This window comes from Denticeps clupeoides, chromosome 8 (assembly GCF_900700375.1).
Source record: "Denticeps clupeoides chromosome 8, fDenClu1.1, whole genome shotgun sequence".
Classification (NCBI taxonomy): Eukaryota; Metazoa; Chordata; class Actinopteri; order Clupeiformes; family Denticipitidae; genus Denticeps; species Denticeps clupeoides.
Window position 1 is genome coordinate 4,972,353 of NC_041714.1, and position 13,921 is coordinate 4,986,273.

At 45.3% G+C, this 13,921-nt stretch overlaps 1 protein-coding gene and 1 long non-coding RNA gene across 3 annotated transcripts; one reads left to right on the forward strand and one right to left on the reverse strand.

The window, feature by feature from the left end:
- Positions 1 to 763: 763 nt before the first annotated feature.
- LOC114796191 (uncharacterized) lies at positions 764 to 7,376 on the reverse strand. The gene is made up of 5 exons (XR_003750620.1): positions 6,766 to 7,376; positions 5,294 to 5,383; positions 4,591 to 4,679; positions 4,402 to 4,459; positions 764 to 1,386 (listed from the first exon to the last, which is right to left on the reverse strand). It is a non-coding gene; the product is annotated as an uncharacterized LOC114796191 (long non-coding RNA).
- msh6 (mutS homolog 6 (E. coli)) lies at positions 6,785 to 13,309 on the forward strand. 2 transcript variants are annotated; one of them, XM_028990167.1, is made up of 10 exons: positions 6,785 to 7,117; positions 7,213 to 7,397; positions 7,981 to 8,168; positions 8,259 to 10,824; positions 11,322 to 11,614; positions 11,922 to 12,039; positions 12,115 to 12,204; positions 12,283 to 12,437; positions 12,656 to 12,855; positions 13,161 to 13,309. In XM_028990167.1, the coding sequence occupies exons 1-10, from the start codon at positions 6,900 to 6,902 to the stop codon at positions 13,237 to 13,239; spliced, it is 4,092 nt and encodes a 1,363-aa protein (XP_028846000.1). In that variant the 5' UTR covers positions 6,785 to 6,899; the 3' UTR covers positions 13,240 to 13,309. The 2 variants fall into 2 exon arrangements, 1 of the variants encoding a protein (XP_028846000.1); XR_003750619.1 differs by lacking the exons at positions 12,115 to 12,204; positions 13,161 to 13,309 and having other exon boundaries at positions 12,243 to 12,437; positions 12,656 to 12,795.
- The last annotated feature ends 612 nt before the right edge of the window (positions 13,310 to 13,921 follow it).

The following is a 13,921-nucleotide window of genomic DNA, read 5'->3' on the forward strand; positions in this document are numbered from 1 at the left end:
TCTCTCCAATGCCATTTGCCATCTCCCTCACACATCGATGTATTGAAGGCATGGCAATTTTTCTCGGAATATTTCAGAGCATGGCAAGCAATCATCTGCCAGACCTGGAGTTTGGAATCTGTTCAAATTGACTTTTTGTTTTTAGCATTTTGTTAGTATATCTGCCGGATATACAATTTACTTTTTCATTTCAGCAGCCGTATATACAGTCTGAATGAGATTTTTACAGAATTGCTTCAGTTTGGGACAGTCCCAAATACAGTGATGCTGAGTGCCTCTTTCCTGTCATTAACCGTCTGTACAGTAGGGGCATCACTCATTTGTTGATTGTTTTTGAGCATGCATGTCTCTTCTGGGATGTCTTGGATATCCAGTTCCTGCTTCTTAAACAGTCTGTGGTTTACTCCTAATAGTGGCTGCACTAAACATAGAGACCTGTTTCCTCTCATTTAGTAACATATTCTAATGTTCTGATAACATGAAGCACTTCAAGCATACACATTTCCTTTTTTCTTCCCTCTGACTGATTTTTTAACCTACTCTCTTTGAGTTCGTGGATTTTGCCTTCAGGTTCATAAGGAAACAGCACAGACTAAGGTTTTCATCTCACAGATATGGTAAAAGTTGATGTGAAATCCAGCATTGGGCCAAAACAAAAACAGTACACAAGGCAGAGTTATTTTATTCAGGAAAATGGACGCACATGAGCAGGGCAACCAGTGACAGGTATGTTTCAGATGTAGATGTAGTGCCAATCTTACTGTTGGATGTGAGGCAATTTCATGGCACCTTATTAAAACAAAAACCACTGGATGAGAAGCCCTTTGACATCAGGCGGCTTTTTGAATATAAAAGTTTCCCTTGTTAAGCAGAACAGGCCTATGTGGTTCCTACATGACGCCCATTTTTGCATTATCTTCAGCGGGCTCGATGACAAAAACCACAATAATCTTCTCAACCATAATACACTGTGTGCATGTGAAAAAGCTCTGTCTGTGAATTGCGTGACATTATTACAATGATAAAGTGCATTTTTTATCACGGATGTCTGCAATATTCTCTGCAGTATAAACAGAAGCCTCACTTTGGATTCATTAAATGTAACTAGCTGGAAGAAGATCAATTCCATGTGATAAACACTGAAGACCCTTATATATTCCCATTTGTAAGCTGCATGCCAAACTGGTATCAAGTTATGTGCCTACTCATCTATATTAAAGAATATTTCAGAGCAGCGGGAGAGAATTCTGCTCATTGTAGGGGGGAAGCGCAGATGGTTGGTTTTTAGGATCTGAAGGATCATTTATGAAGGTAAATGCTGCACAAGCCACGTCATTTCCATCCAAGGTCTGCAACATTCGTCTTCGTTAGATGTGTGTCCTCATCCTAGGGGAGAAACCGGTGCAGTTTAAAACCTGTGGGCAGTGTGGGGAGCAGCCAGAATGCTGGAGGAAATAAGTGGGAAATCCAGCAGCCTCGCGGCAAGTTGTTTACTCGAGCGGGCGCTCGCTTCACAACACCTCACACAATCCTCTGGACAGGCCGTTAATGCCCGAGCGCGGTCCACCTCAAACTGAAAATAATGACCGTAGTTCCGCCTCTATAGGCAGAGGCATCCCCTGGAAAATCTAGCCGTCCTGTTGACAATTAACGTGTTCATTAGTTCAACCACAAAACTGAGCTCTGGTTTATTAGTGGTGTGAACGATCACAAGGTTTGATGGTGCAACATGTTTACTTATGTAAGAGGACTGATTATTGAGGTGGTCATTATGAAGAGGACAGTATAATGTCTCTTTTGGTCACAGCTTGCATCCGTCAATCCGTCACAGGGATACATCATTTTTTTAGAATTAGGCATAAGTAATCATAGATAATTCCTTTTGTTGTTCTCCACTAATAACCGGTCATTTCGGTACATTTCATGACATATATACATTTAATAAATATTTTATTGTGCCTACATGATATGCTTACAAAAAATTACAGCAAAACCATCAGAGCGCAAACCAGAAGAAAATAGCAGCGGTCAGAGATATGGCATCTGAAGTGTTAGTATCTGACAAACAAAATTGCTTATTTTACCTATAACCTGCATTGTTTTTAATTAAACACTTTTGTTATTAATAGATTGACATATACACCGGGGCAGTGGTGGCCTAGCGGTTAAGGAAGCGCTCCCGTAATCAGAAGGTTGCCGGTTCAAATCCCGTGAGGTGCCACTAAGTAAAGCTCCGTCCCCACACACTGCTCCCTGGGCGCCTGTCATGGCTGCCCACTGCTCACCAAGGGTGATGGGTTAAATGCAGAGGACAAATTTAACTGTGTGCACCGTGTGCTGTGCTGCTGTGTATCACAATGACAATCACTTTCAATAATTTTCCCAGTAGTCTTTATTATTATTATTATTATTATTATTATTAAGAGATATTAAATAATATTGCAAAAGTTTTTTTCTGATCAGAGTAACAGCACTGGAAAATAAAAGTATACAATTATGTAATAGTAATAATTTAGAACAGAGAGTTATTGTATTTAAGGTTCTTAAGTTGTATGTGAAAGGCATGAGGAGAGCAGTATTACTCAGCCAATATTCAATTTAACCAAATTCTTCCAATAATTGGCTCAGTTAATTACTGGACCTGTTCTTATCTCAAGATGCAGTGGACATTAAAAAATCCTTAAATGAATACTGCACTCTTGCTCATGTCCTCCCACAAATTGAACCTTTTCACAGAGGAATTGAGAACTGCATTACTGTCTCGTGTAATGATCATGTAATGCACATCTGTCTCTCTGGTCTCTGGTCTATCTAAGTCTATTTTTCAGTATTGTCTCTGAAGTGTCACTATCTGAGAAATTAAATGTGTGTCAAATCAGGCATTATACATATATAATCATGATTATACATGCACGATTTCTAAACCAGCACGCTCAGGAAATATCCTACTTTTAACCGTTGCCTATACATTGAATATTCACACATACAGTACAGATTTGGACATACCTTCTCATTTAATGTGTTTTCTTTATTTTCATGACCATTTACATTAGCTGACGACCTCTTGAAGCACATCGAGAGAATGCCAAGAGTGTGCAAAGCAGTAATCAGAGCAAAGGGCGGCTATTTTGAAGAAACTAGAATATAAAACATGTTTTCAGTTATTTCACCTTTTTTGTTAAGTACATAACTCCACATGTGTTCATTCATAGTTTTGGTGTCTTCAGTGAGAATCTACCAACGTAAATGCTCATGAGCACATTAAATAAGAAGGTGTGTCCAAACTTTTGCCCTGTACTATATAAACATAAAAAAGACCCCTCACATTGGGTCTTTTATACCATTTAATGAAATGCATGTCTCTCTCTCTCTCTCTCACACACACACACACACACACACACACAGACCATAATTATTTTTATGTAACTAAGTAAAGCCACCATTCAGGTAAAAAATTCGGAGAAGTGAGACTGCAGCATAACACTGTACCAAATTAAACATTTCCCTAAACTGCCATGCTGCAATAGTAATTATTGGTGCTTAATAACAGTATGACAGTGATATAAGTTATTACTGCCAAAGCAGAAAAGGTTATTCAGGGGCAAATGATTCCAGAACAAAAAAAATAGTTACTAAGCGTTTCACTGTGAATTCAGTTTTTTTTTCTAGTTTTATGTATTATTTATGTAACTTTTATAGTATGTATTGTACTGTATGTATATGTACTGTCCCCAAACTTTTATTTTATAGTATGTATTTTAAAATACAATATTACATTTCTGAAGTGCACACTACTCTTTGGTCTTGGCAATATAAATGTATTTTTTGGGGATAACACTAATACCAAAAATGTTGTATATCAGCATAGCATTTATTGTATGCCTTGATATTCCATCTTGAAGACAGTTTATGTCCAATAGTGACGCTGCCCAGGCCATTTATTTGCAATTTCCTTGTCTTTGTTTTTTTATAGCTAACAAATAGCCGGTTCTTTCTCAAAAGGTCTCTGTTGTTTTCTCTGCATATTCCAGCTTTCCTCTCCCCACATTTTTTCTTAGTAGGTTCCTGATTGGAACACTTGCTGCACTCAGAACATTCATTATTTTAGATAATTTTTCTATGTACTTAGTTATAGCAATGCTAGCAGCTGAGAATGAAAATGCTGACAGCAGCTGACATTCTTCATGATAAGCGAACAATACCATGAAATGTTCTTCCTGCATGAACACATCAGTTCAATGTTTGGCATAACTGAACATCATATTTGAACAAGTATTATTAAGACAATCATTCTCGCCACACTGGGCCTACAAGCTGGCACATTCTGTTCTGACAACGCAAAAAACAAATCATCAAATAATCACAAATCTCAAATCTCATTGTGGTGTTATTAGCTCTTACCCCAGACGGTGATCTCCAGGCTGATGCATTAGCAGATGAAATACACACAGACACTTTCCTGGGATGAAAGTGAGAGACAGAGAAAAGTCAGCTTGTAGTGAAACTATGACGAATGTTTTAAAACAGGAAATGCCCTGAAATGCTCTTCAAATGTCTGGGGAAAGGCAACTGCACCAATGAAATACTCACCTTTGGCTGCTTTCATCACCATTTCCACCCATCTTCTGCATCTTTCTCTTAAGCATTCCCCAGCCTAGGACTATGTTCAGGACTGTTCTCTAAAGGGGTCAAAGTAATGGAGGTCAGGGGTTCCAAAAACTAGTACAGCCATTTTCATGACATGACATAAATCTCAGTATCTTCACAAATGTGTTTGGTCTTAGTCCTACTGTCCTTCATTCCTATACGATATAGAGCATATCTACACCTCTCCAGGGTCTCTTCCACCTGCACCATCTACTCTCGCCATAGAGCACAATGTCATCTGATCAATAAATCTATTTCTGGGGCATCAGATAGCAGCATAACACTAGGCCAAATTAAATATTACACTGATATCCTGCTAGTACAATTATTGATGCCAAAATATTCAGAGCTCTTACTGCCATATTCCGAGGGGAATTATTGCAGGAAAAAACTTTAAAATAAAAACCGTCACCTTTAATAAAGTGTTACTAAGTATTTTACTATGAATTTAGACTATAACATCTAGAACTTCTTATAACATCTTGGACATCTTATTTTGCATATTTTTCAGTAGTCCTTTGTCATTTTCTGAAATGTCTTTGCGTTGCTTATACTATTCTTGGTAGGTCTTGGTAGATTTTTTTTCAGTTATAACAAAAATAATGTCATCGGCAAACATCATCAGGGGACTCCTGTCTGATCTCACCTGTCAGTCTGTCCATCACCATGGGCTCAGAGCAAATCCCGCCCCACAGAGGTCATCCAGGTCATTCCATGCCGAGCATTGAGCACGTTTCTGAAGGTACAGAAGGTACAGACGGGGGCTTTCGTTAAATTAATCTATCCCAGCAGTTCTTTGGTTATTTTCCTTTTTTTAGACAATCCCCACCCGACATCGCCCCCTAAAGGACTTTGTCAGCACAATAACTGGGTTTCATGCACGACAGATTCACAGAGGACATGGCGCTCTCTACTGCTAAGACAGGGCACATATTCACATTTATGGCATTTATCCAGAGCGACTTACAATCAGTATTTACAGGGACAGTACCTCTGGAGACACTCAGGGTTAAATGGTAGTAAGTTGCCTACCGGGCTACTATCACACCTAATATTAAAACAATAATAAAAAAAACAACATTGGCCCAATCATGTAACTTTGATAAATGCTCCACGGTGTGGAACAGTGTAGACATTAACATTTAGAGTTGTGGCCAAAAGTTTTGAGGATGTCAAAAGTACTTGTTTTTTGACAGTGTTTGCTGCTTCCGTTTTTATTACGGCAATTTGCATGTACTCCAGAATGCTTTGAAGAGCGATCAGATGAATTGCAAAGTCCCTCTTTGCCATGAAAATGAACTTAATACCAAAAAAAATCAAAAATTCTGCTGCACTCCAGCCCTGCCACTAAAGGACTTGCTGAGATCCTTTCTGTGATCCTCTCATTAACACAAGTGAGAGGGTTGATGAGCACAAGGCTGGAGATCATTCTGTCCTGCTGGTTGAGCTAGAACATCAGACTGAACGCTTTAAAAGGAGAATGATGCTTGAAATCATTGTTCTTCCTCTGTTAACCATGCTTACCTGCAAGGAAACACGTCCAGTCACAACTGCGTTGCATAAAAAGTGGCTTCACAGGCAAGGATGTTGCTGCTACTAAGATTATACCTCAATTAACCATTTATCAGACAATTAAAACATTCAAGGAGAGAAGTTCAAGTGTTGTGAGAAGGCTTCAGGTCGACCAAGAAAGTCCAGCAAGCGCCAGGAGCGTCTCCTAAAGATGATTTTGCTGCGGGATCGGGGTTCCACCAGTGCAGAGCTTGAAGAAAAGGTGACGCTACCATCAGTCCTGTCTCGTGTCGACAGTGAAGCATCCTGAGACCATTCATGTGTGGGCCTGCTTCTCATCCAAGGGTGTGGGCTCACTCACACTTTTGCCAGAACACAGCCACGAATAAAGAATGGTACCGAAACCACCCAGGCGCAGTCCAGTGCACCACGGGCAAGAGTTCCAGAAGTGTCCACCACTGGCCGTACATCATAAGCCGACTTCATGTGTGCGGTGTGTTTCGTTCTGTTGACGGAGGGGACCGGCCCTGAATAAGCGCGAAAAGCTGCAAAAACGCAACCATTGGTCGACGGCTGTGACGTCACAGCAAAACCCCTCCCACTTACCTTTCACCCCTCCGTGGAGTTTTCCCGCGAAGTCGAGCGTGCGAGTGGTCCCCTGCCCGCTCTCTACTGTGCAGCGTTGACGCCATGCGCGACATCACGCTCTGATTTGTCGCCAGGGTGAAATTAAAACGAACATGGCGAAGCAAAGTTCCATTTTCAACTTCTTCGCGAAGTCGCCGCCCGCCGTTAGTAAACGTAAGCCGGCCCCGTCTCCGGTGGAGGCCGACCTGCCCTCCGCTGTCCGCCGGTCCAACACGTCTCCCCGAGAGCAGGCGCAGCAGGCGGCGCAGCCCGGCCGGAGGGACGCCGCGGCGGGATGCGGGGAGAAGACCGGGCCGGCCGCCGAGGAGAGGTGAGCGGGCCGATAAAATGGCCACCGTGTTTTTTTAACACGCCGCGTTAGATGCGCGCCGCGTCCCACGGATGGGGTGTGTTCGTGTGCGGCAGGTCCGGCGCGCTGGTCTGGGCCAAGATGGAGGGACACCCCTGGTGGCCCTGCATGGTCGTGCCGCAGCCCGTCAGCGGACAGCAGACGAGGGGCCGCGGGCGCGGACGGCGCGTCCACGTCCACTTCTTCGACGAGCCTCCCACCCGCGGGTGGGTCCGCGCCGAATTCGTCCGGGAGTATCGAGGTAAAACCACGCGGGGCGCCGGAACTAGCCCCGCAGCTTCATGGACCGAAAGTAACATAAACTTACATTTCTTTTTAAAATATGAATATGAGCTGAACGACGTGCTTTATTTCCCTCTGATGACGTCGGACTGGTAACTGGATGCTGCGGGGACTCGGGGCTTTAGTTGTTGCAATTATGAATCTTAAAGAGACATATTTTGACTGAACGATTTCATTAAACGCTTTATTTGAAGGTTTTTAAGTTTCAGCACGTTACAAAATAAACACAGAACACTGAAAATGAAGAACCGAACGTCCACGTGTTTCGTATTTGACGCGTTTTACACGACTGATTTGTCTAGTCCACTTTAAGTTAGACAGTGGAGAACAGTCCTAAAAGAGTTCATATGTTGAGGACCTGTTGGATGCAAAGGGCAAAAAAAACCTTCACTGTGAATTTTGCGTATTGTGCCGGAAATTCACAGTGAACTCTTAATTTGACTGTCAGCCCTTCCCCTTTTCAAAAATATCTCCGCTCAAGTTACTTTTTTCCCCTCAGTATGTAGAAACTTCTTGCAAATTCTTATCTTTCGCTTTTGCAGGTTCAAACAGTAGCGATGCCAAAACGGGTGGTGTGTTTTTCAGTGGCAAGCCTGTGATCCGTAAGGCAATGGAACTTGCTGACAGGGCCATGGCCAAAAGTACTGAAGAGAGACATAAGATTCCACTGTGCACCGATCCTTCGGACGACGACGACGACGATGAGGAGGAGGAGGATGAAGAAATGGAGGTGCGTTATCAAAACAGTCACCTCACATTCATCAGCTTTAAGTATAAAAGGCTGTAATCTGTAATAATAACGAATGAACTGTGTTTACAGGTTGATAAATCTACAGTGAGTGATGAAGAGCTGACCGAAGAGGAGGAGAAACCGAACCCCCGCCGATCAGTACGCGCCTCGGCAGCCAAGGGACAGAAGGCTAAAAGGCGGAGAATTGTGGCGGCTTCAGACAGTGACGGGTCTGATGAGGAGTTTAAACCTGACCAGGCTGGAGGCAGCAGTGACGGGGAGGATGAAGAAGAAGAAGAAGAAGAAGTGAGCATTGGGGCAGAAGAGGAGGAGGCAGCGGGTGAAGCAGAGACCGAACCCGACAGCCCCGTCAAACCCGTAAAGCGCAAGCGCGGAGCAGAGAAAACCACCAAAGCTAAAGCCAAAGCGCTGACCCCCACAGAAGCCCCCAAAAGATCCCCGGTGGCGGCGAGCTCAGTCGCCGCCGAGGCAAAATCTCGCCTGTCTGCCTTTTCCGCGCCAGATAACTTTGAGAGCCAGAGCGGTGGCGACGGGGTCACCGCGTGGGACCACGAGAAGTTAGATTGGTTGCAGGACGGCCAAAGGAAGGATGCCCAGAGAAGACGGCAGTCGGATGAAGACTATGACCCCACCACCTTGTACGTCCCAGGAGACTTTTTGAGCAAGACGACGCCCGGCATGCGCCGCTGGTGGCAGCTGAAGTCCGAGATGTTCGATGCGGTGCTGTTCTACAAGGTGGGCAAGTTCTACGAGCTCTATCACATGGACGCGGTGATTGGCGTCAGCGAGTTGGGGCTCACGTTCATGAGGGGTGCGTGGGCGCACTCCGGCTTCCCGGAGATCGGCTTCGGCCGCTTTTCTGATGTGTTGGTGCAGAAGGGGTACAAGGTGGCCCGCGTGGAGCAAACGGAGACCCCGGAGATGATGGAGGCGCGGTGCAAGGCCATGGCGCGGCCGACCAAGTTCGACCGCGTGGTGCGCCGGGAGGTGTGCCGCGTGATCACGCGAGGCACGCAGACGTACAGCGTGCTGGACGGGGACCCGTCCGAGAGTCAGAGCAAGTACCTGCTCGTTGTGAAGGAGAGAGCCGAGGAGGACGGCGCGGGACAAGGCCGCGTTTATGGCGTCTGCTTCGTGGACACGTCCGTGGGACGTTTCCACGTGGGCCAGTTCCAAGACGACCGCCACTGCTCGCGCCTTCGGACCCTGGCGGCTCACTTCGCCCCGGCGCAGGTGCTGTTTGAGAAGGGGAACCCGTCGACAGAGACGCGCAAGATACTAAAGGCCACTTTGTCTTCGGCCATGCAGGAAGGGCTCAATGCTGGATCACAGTTCTGGGACGCTCAGAAGACGCTCAAGGTCCTGGCAGAGCAGGGGTATTTTAAAGAGTGTTTGGACCAGGATGGTGAACCTGAGGGAGCAGCGCTCCCACCCGCACTCAAAAGCATGACCTCGGAGAACGACTCCTTGTGCCTGACACCCAAAGATGGCTGCGAACTGGCCCTTTCTGCCCTTGGTGGCTGCATCTTCTACTTGAAGAAGTGTCTGGTGGACCAAGAGCTGCTTTCTATGGCCAACTTTGAGGAGTATGTTCCTGTGGATGTAGAGATGGAGAAGTCCGAGGGCTCGTCAAGCTTCTTCGCCAAGACGCGTCAGCGCATGGTCCTGGATGGGGTGACCCTGGCCAATCTTGAGATCCTCCAGAATGCCTCCACAGGAGGAATGGAGGGTACTCTTCTGGAGCGTCTGGACACATGCTGCACACCTTTTGGTAAACGTCTACTGAAGCAGTGGCTTTGTGCCCCCCTCTGCAATCCCTCCTCCATCACAGATCGACTAGATGCCTTGGAAGATCTCATGGGTGTCCCAGCCCAGGCCTCCGAGGTGACCGACCTCCTGAAAAAGCTTCCAGATCTTGAGAGGCTTTTGAGCAAGATCCATGGTATTGGAACCCCAATGAAGGGACAGGATCACCCGGACAGTCGAGCAGTTCTGTACGAGGAAGTGGTCTACAGCAAGCGTAAGATCGCGAGCTTCTTATCAGCGCTGGAGGGTTTTAAGGCAATGCAGGAGATAGTTTCAGCTTTGGACGCGGTCAAAAGCGAATTCCGCTCTAAATTGCTTCGACAAGTGGTGGTCCTCAAATGTGAAGATGGCGACGGCCTTTTTCCTGACCTCTCTCAGGAACTTAAACGCTGGGAAACGGCCTTTGATCACCAGAAAGCGCGCACTACAGGAGTCATCACGCCCAAAGCTGGATTCGACCCAGAGTTTGACCAGGCCCTGGCGGGCATCAAGGATTCCGAGAGGGGTTTACAGGAATACCTAGACCGTCAGAAAAAAAGACTTGGCTGCAAAACGCTGTCATACTGGGGAACGGGACGGAACCGCTACCAGATGGAGGTGCCGGACAGCCTGTCGGAGAGGAACATTCCAGAAGAATATGAGGTGAGGTCTACAAAGAAGGGCTGGAAGCGCTATTCCACAAAGGAGATCGAGCGCTTGTTCTCCGAGCTGCAGAGCTGGGAGGAGAAGAGGGACGCGGCGCTGAAGGACTGCATGAGACGGCTCTTCTACAATTTCGACCAGAATTACAGAGACTGGCAGACAGCTGTGGAGTGCATGTCAGTGCTGGGTAAGAAGACACTCGATCGGTCACTCATATCGTTCACCGTGTCGGAAGGACAAGTTGTACATCTGAAAACTCTGATACAGGGTGGGCCATTTATATGGATCCACCTTAATAAAATGGGAATGTTTGGTGATATTAACATCCTGTTTGTGGCACATTAGTATATGTGAGTGGGCAAACTTTTCAAGATGGGTGGTGACCATAGTGGCCATTTTGAAGTTGGCCATCTTGGATCCAACTTTTTTTTTTTTTTTTTTTTTTTCTCAATAGGAAGAGGGTCATGTGACACATCACATTTACTGGTAATTTCACAAGAAAAACAATGGTGTGCTGGGTTTTAACGTAACTTTATTCTTTCATGAGTTATTTACAAGTTTCTGACCACCTATTAAATGTGTTCAATGTCACCAACCATTCCCATTTTCTTAAGGTGTATCCATATAAATGGCCCACCCTGTAGTTAAAAACGGGGTAACTGACTTGCGTTTCTCTTGCTGCAGATGTACTGCTGTGCTTGTCCCGGTACAGCCAGAGTGGTGATGGACCAATGACCCGACCAGCGGTCGTTCTTTTTGGTAGTGCACACGAGTCAGCCCCTTTCCTGGACCTCCGTGGGTCTCGACATCCCTGTGTGTCAAAAACCTTCTTCGGGGACGATTTCATCCCAAATGACATCTTCATCGGCTGTCCTGGTGCTGGCGAAGAGGAGCCGGTGAATGAGGACAAGGAGAGGGCACCATGTGTGCTAGTTACAGGCCCCAACATGGGTGGGAAGTCTACTCTTATGAGACAGGTATGTTTCCATGGTTCCTGTATTGGCACAAATGTAAGGTTTAGGTCCCCCACCCCGTCTCAAAATGGCGTCGCATTTTGGGTGTAGTCACGAATAGTGATATATTAGTATATAGAAGCAAACACAATATTTTTCTGTTTGGGCCAGTATGGTCATTTTGATTCTCTGTGTGAAGGGAAGAAAAAAATATTCCTGCAATAATATTTCAGTTTCGTTTGTCTTCCAGCACCTGTGCCAACGTTTTTCCTTTGAGGCGGCTTGTGGTTTGGCCCGTTTTACAGCTCAGTGTATGTTTGCGTGTTTTCAGTGTGGGCTGATAGTGATCCTGGCCCAGCTGGGCTGCTATGTCCCAGCAGAGAGTGCACGACTCACGCCCGTGGACCGGGTCTTCACCCGCCTGGGGGCCTCGGACCGCATCATGGCGGGTGAGTAAACCACAAGGCTCTCCTGCTGACTCTTATGAGGGGCATTCTGCAGCTTACATCTCTTCTCCGTTCCAGGGGAGAGCACTTTTTTTGTGGAACTGAGTGAGACAGCCAGCATTCTCCTTCATGGGACAACTCACTCCCTGGTTCTCATCGATGAGCTGGGTATGTTGTCTTACTGCTAAATGGTTATTATGTTTTAGGACTCTACGAAATGGAGGCTTCAGCTCATGGTATCTCCAGGCAGGGGCACAGCTACGTACGACGGCACAGCCATTGCCAGTGCTGTGGTGAAGGAGCTGGCTGAGAGGATATGCTGCCGGACCCTGTTCTCCACCCACTATCATTCCCTTGTGGAGGACCACGCCCACAGCCCTGCTGTTAGACTGGGGCACATGGTGAGGCCCACACACAGATTTCCTACTGAAGTATTCTGAAAATCAAGGTTGCTCATAGGTTGAAGTTAAAAGGAAGTTTATTGTGTCTGTAGCCTGATCAATGGAGGTTTATAAAGCACTATGGTAGACTATTGCCAATCAAGCATGAGAATACGTTTGAAAATTTAATATGAATTTCCTTAACTTTTAATAAGCTGAAATGCTCCCCTCGTCATCAGGCTTGCATGGTAGAAAACGAGTGTGAGGACCCCAGTCAGGAGACTATCACCTTCTTGTACAAGTTCATTGGTGGAGCATGTCCCAAGAGCTACGGCTTCAACGCTGCCCGACTGGCCAACATCCCTGAAGAGGTCATTCAGTGCGGCCACAAGAAAGCACGAGAGTTTGAGAAAAGCACAGTTGCCCTCAGGCTTTTCCGGTACGACATGAATACCTTCTTACGTCAGATTTTTTATATCCTTGAACCTCTGGCTAGGACTCTACGTTTAATTTGTTCTTAATAACACAAATTTGAGCCCGATGACCCTCTGGACCAGTGCAGCACAGAACGGATTTCAAGCCCGTAAATGCCAGAGAACAAAGTAGCCGGCTGCATCCAGCCCGTGGAAGCTGCCAAGGCTTTAAATGACCACTGCTGAGATGTTTGTGTGGACTGGGGAAAAAAAAACTGTAGCATGCAGCATCAAACACCATGACTGATAAGGATTTCCTTTTCTTTAATAGGAAACTGTGGTCACTTGCTGAGGAACCTTCTGTTGACATGGGCCAGTTCTCCTCTCTTGTTCGGATGATTGATTTGTAAGAGGAATGTTTCACCATATACTAAACATCACTACAGCAATGATCTAATAAAGTTTATTTTTAAAAATGAACACTTTCCTTGTCTAGGAAATTAAACCATTTTGATTAATACTAACATCTACATAATGGTTATTGAATACTTCACAATATATTAAGTCTAGATGTTATGGAACATGCATACAATTCAGGCTGTATGAGAACCCACAGTCACCAATACAGTTGAATGGAGGAAAAAAAAAAAAAAAAGCAAAAAGCTGTATAGATATTGTCATAGCTTCGGTGGAGCTGAAGCTTTCTCTCTCTCTTTTTTTTTTTTTCTTAAAAAGATAAACATCTCCAGCAATGTTCACACCACTAGGAACCTGCAGCACGTAGCCCAGAACAGTCTGAGTAATGGCAGGTTGGGACGTCAGTGCTTCCACGAGACTGGCTGAAAGTCCTCCTTTTAATGGGCCGGCCTTCATTTTGCTCAAATGAAGGGTAATCTCACTGAGGGCAACACACAACATCAGTTTCACCAAACAGAAAATATAAAGATCAGGGGGGAGTTGCTAAATCTAAACACTACAGAACATCACCAGTCTCGTGAAAACACTGTATCATATGCTAAAGAGTAAAACTGCAGTTTCTTTTTTTTTTTTTTTAAGCTTTTTCTTTTTCGTTAGATATATATTTTAAGTCGT

Bases quoted from the DNA above. Each gene is read 5' to 3' on its own strand.
- msh6 (XM_028990167.1), top strand. From the start codon at position 6,900: ATGGCGAAGCAAAGTTCCATTTTCAACTTCTTCGCGAAGTCGCCGCCC. The intron at 12,040-12,114 runs GTGAGTAAACCA...TCTCCGTTCCAG, and splicing joins CTCGGACCGCATCATGGCGG to GGGAGAGCACTTTTTTTGTG. The intron at 12,856-13,160 runs GTACGACATGAA...TTTCTTTAATAG, and splicing joins GTTGCCCTCAGGCTTTTCCG to GAAACTGTGGTCACTTGCTG.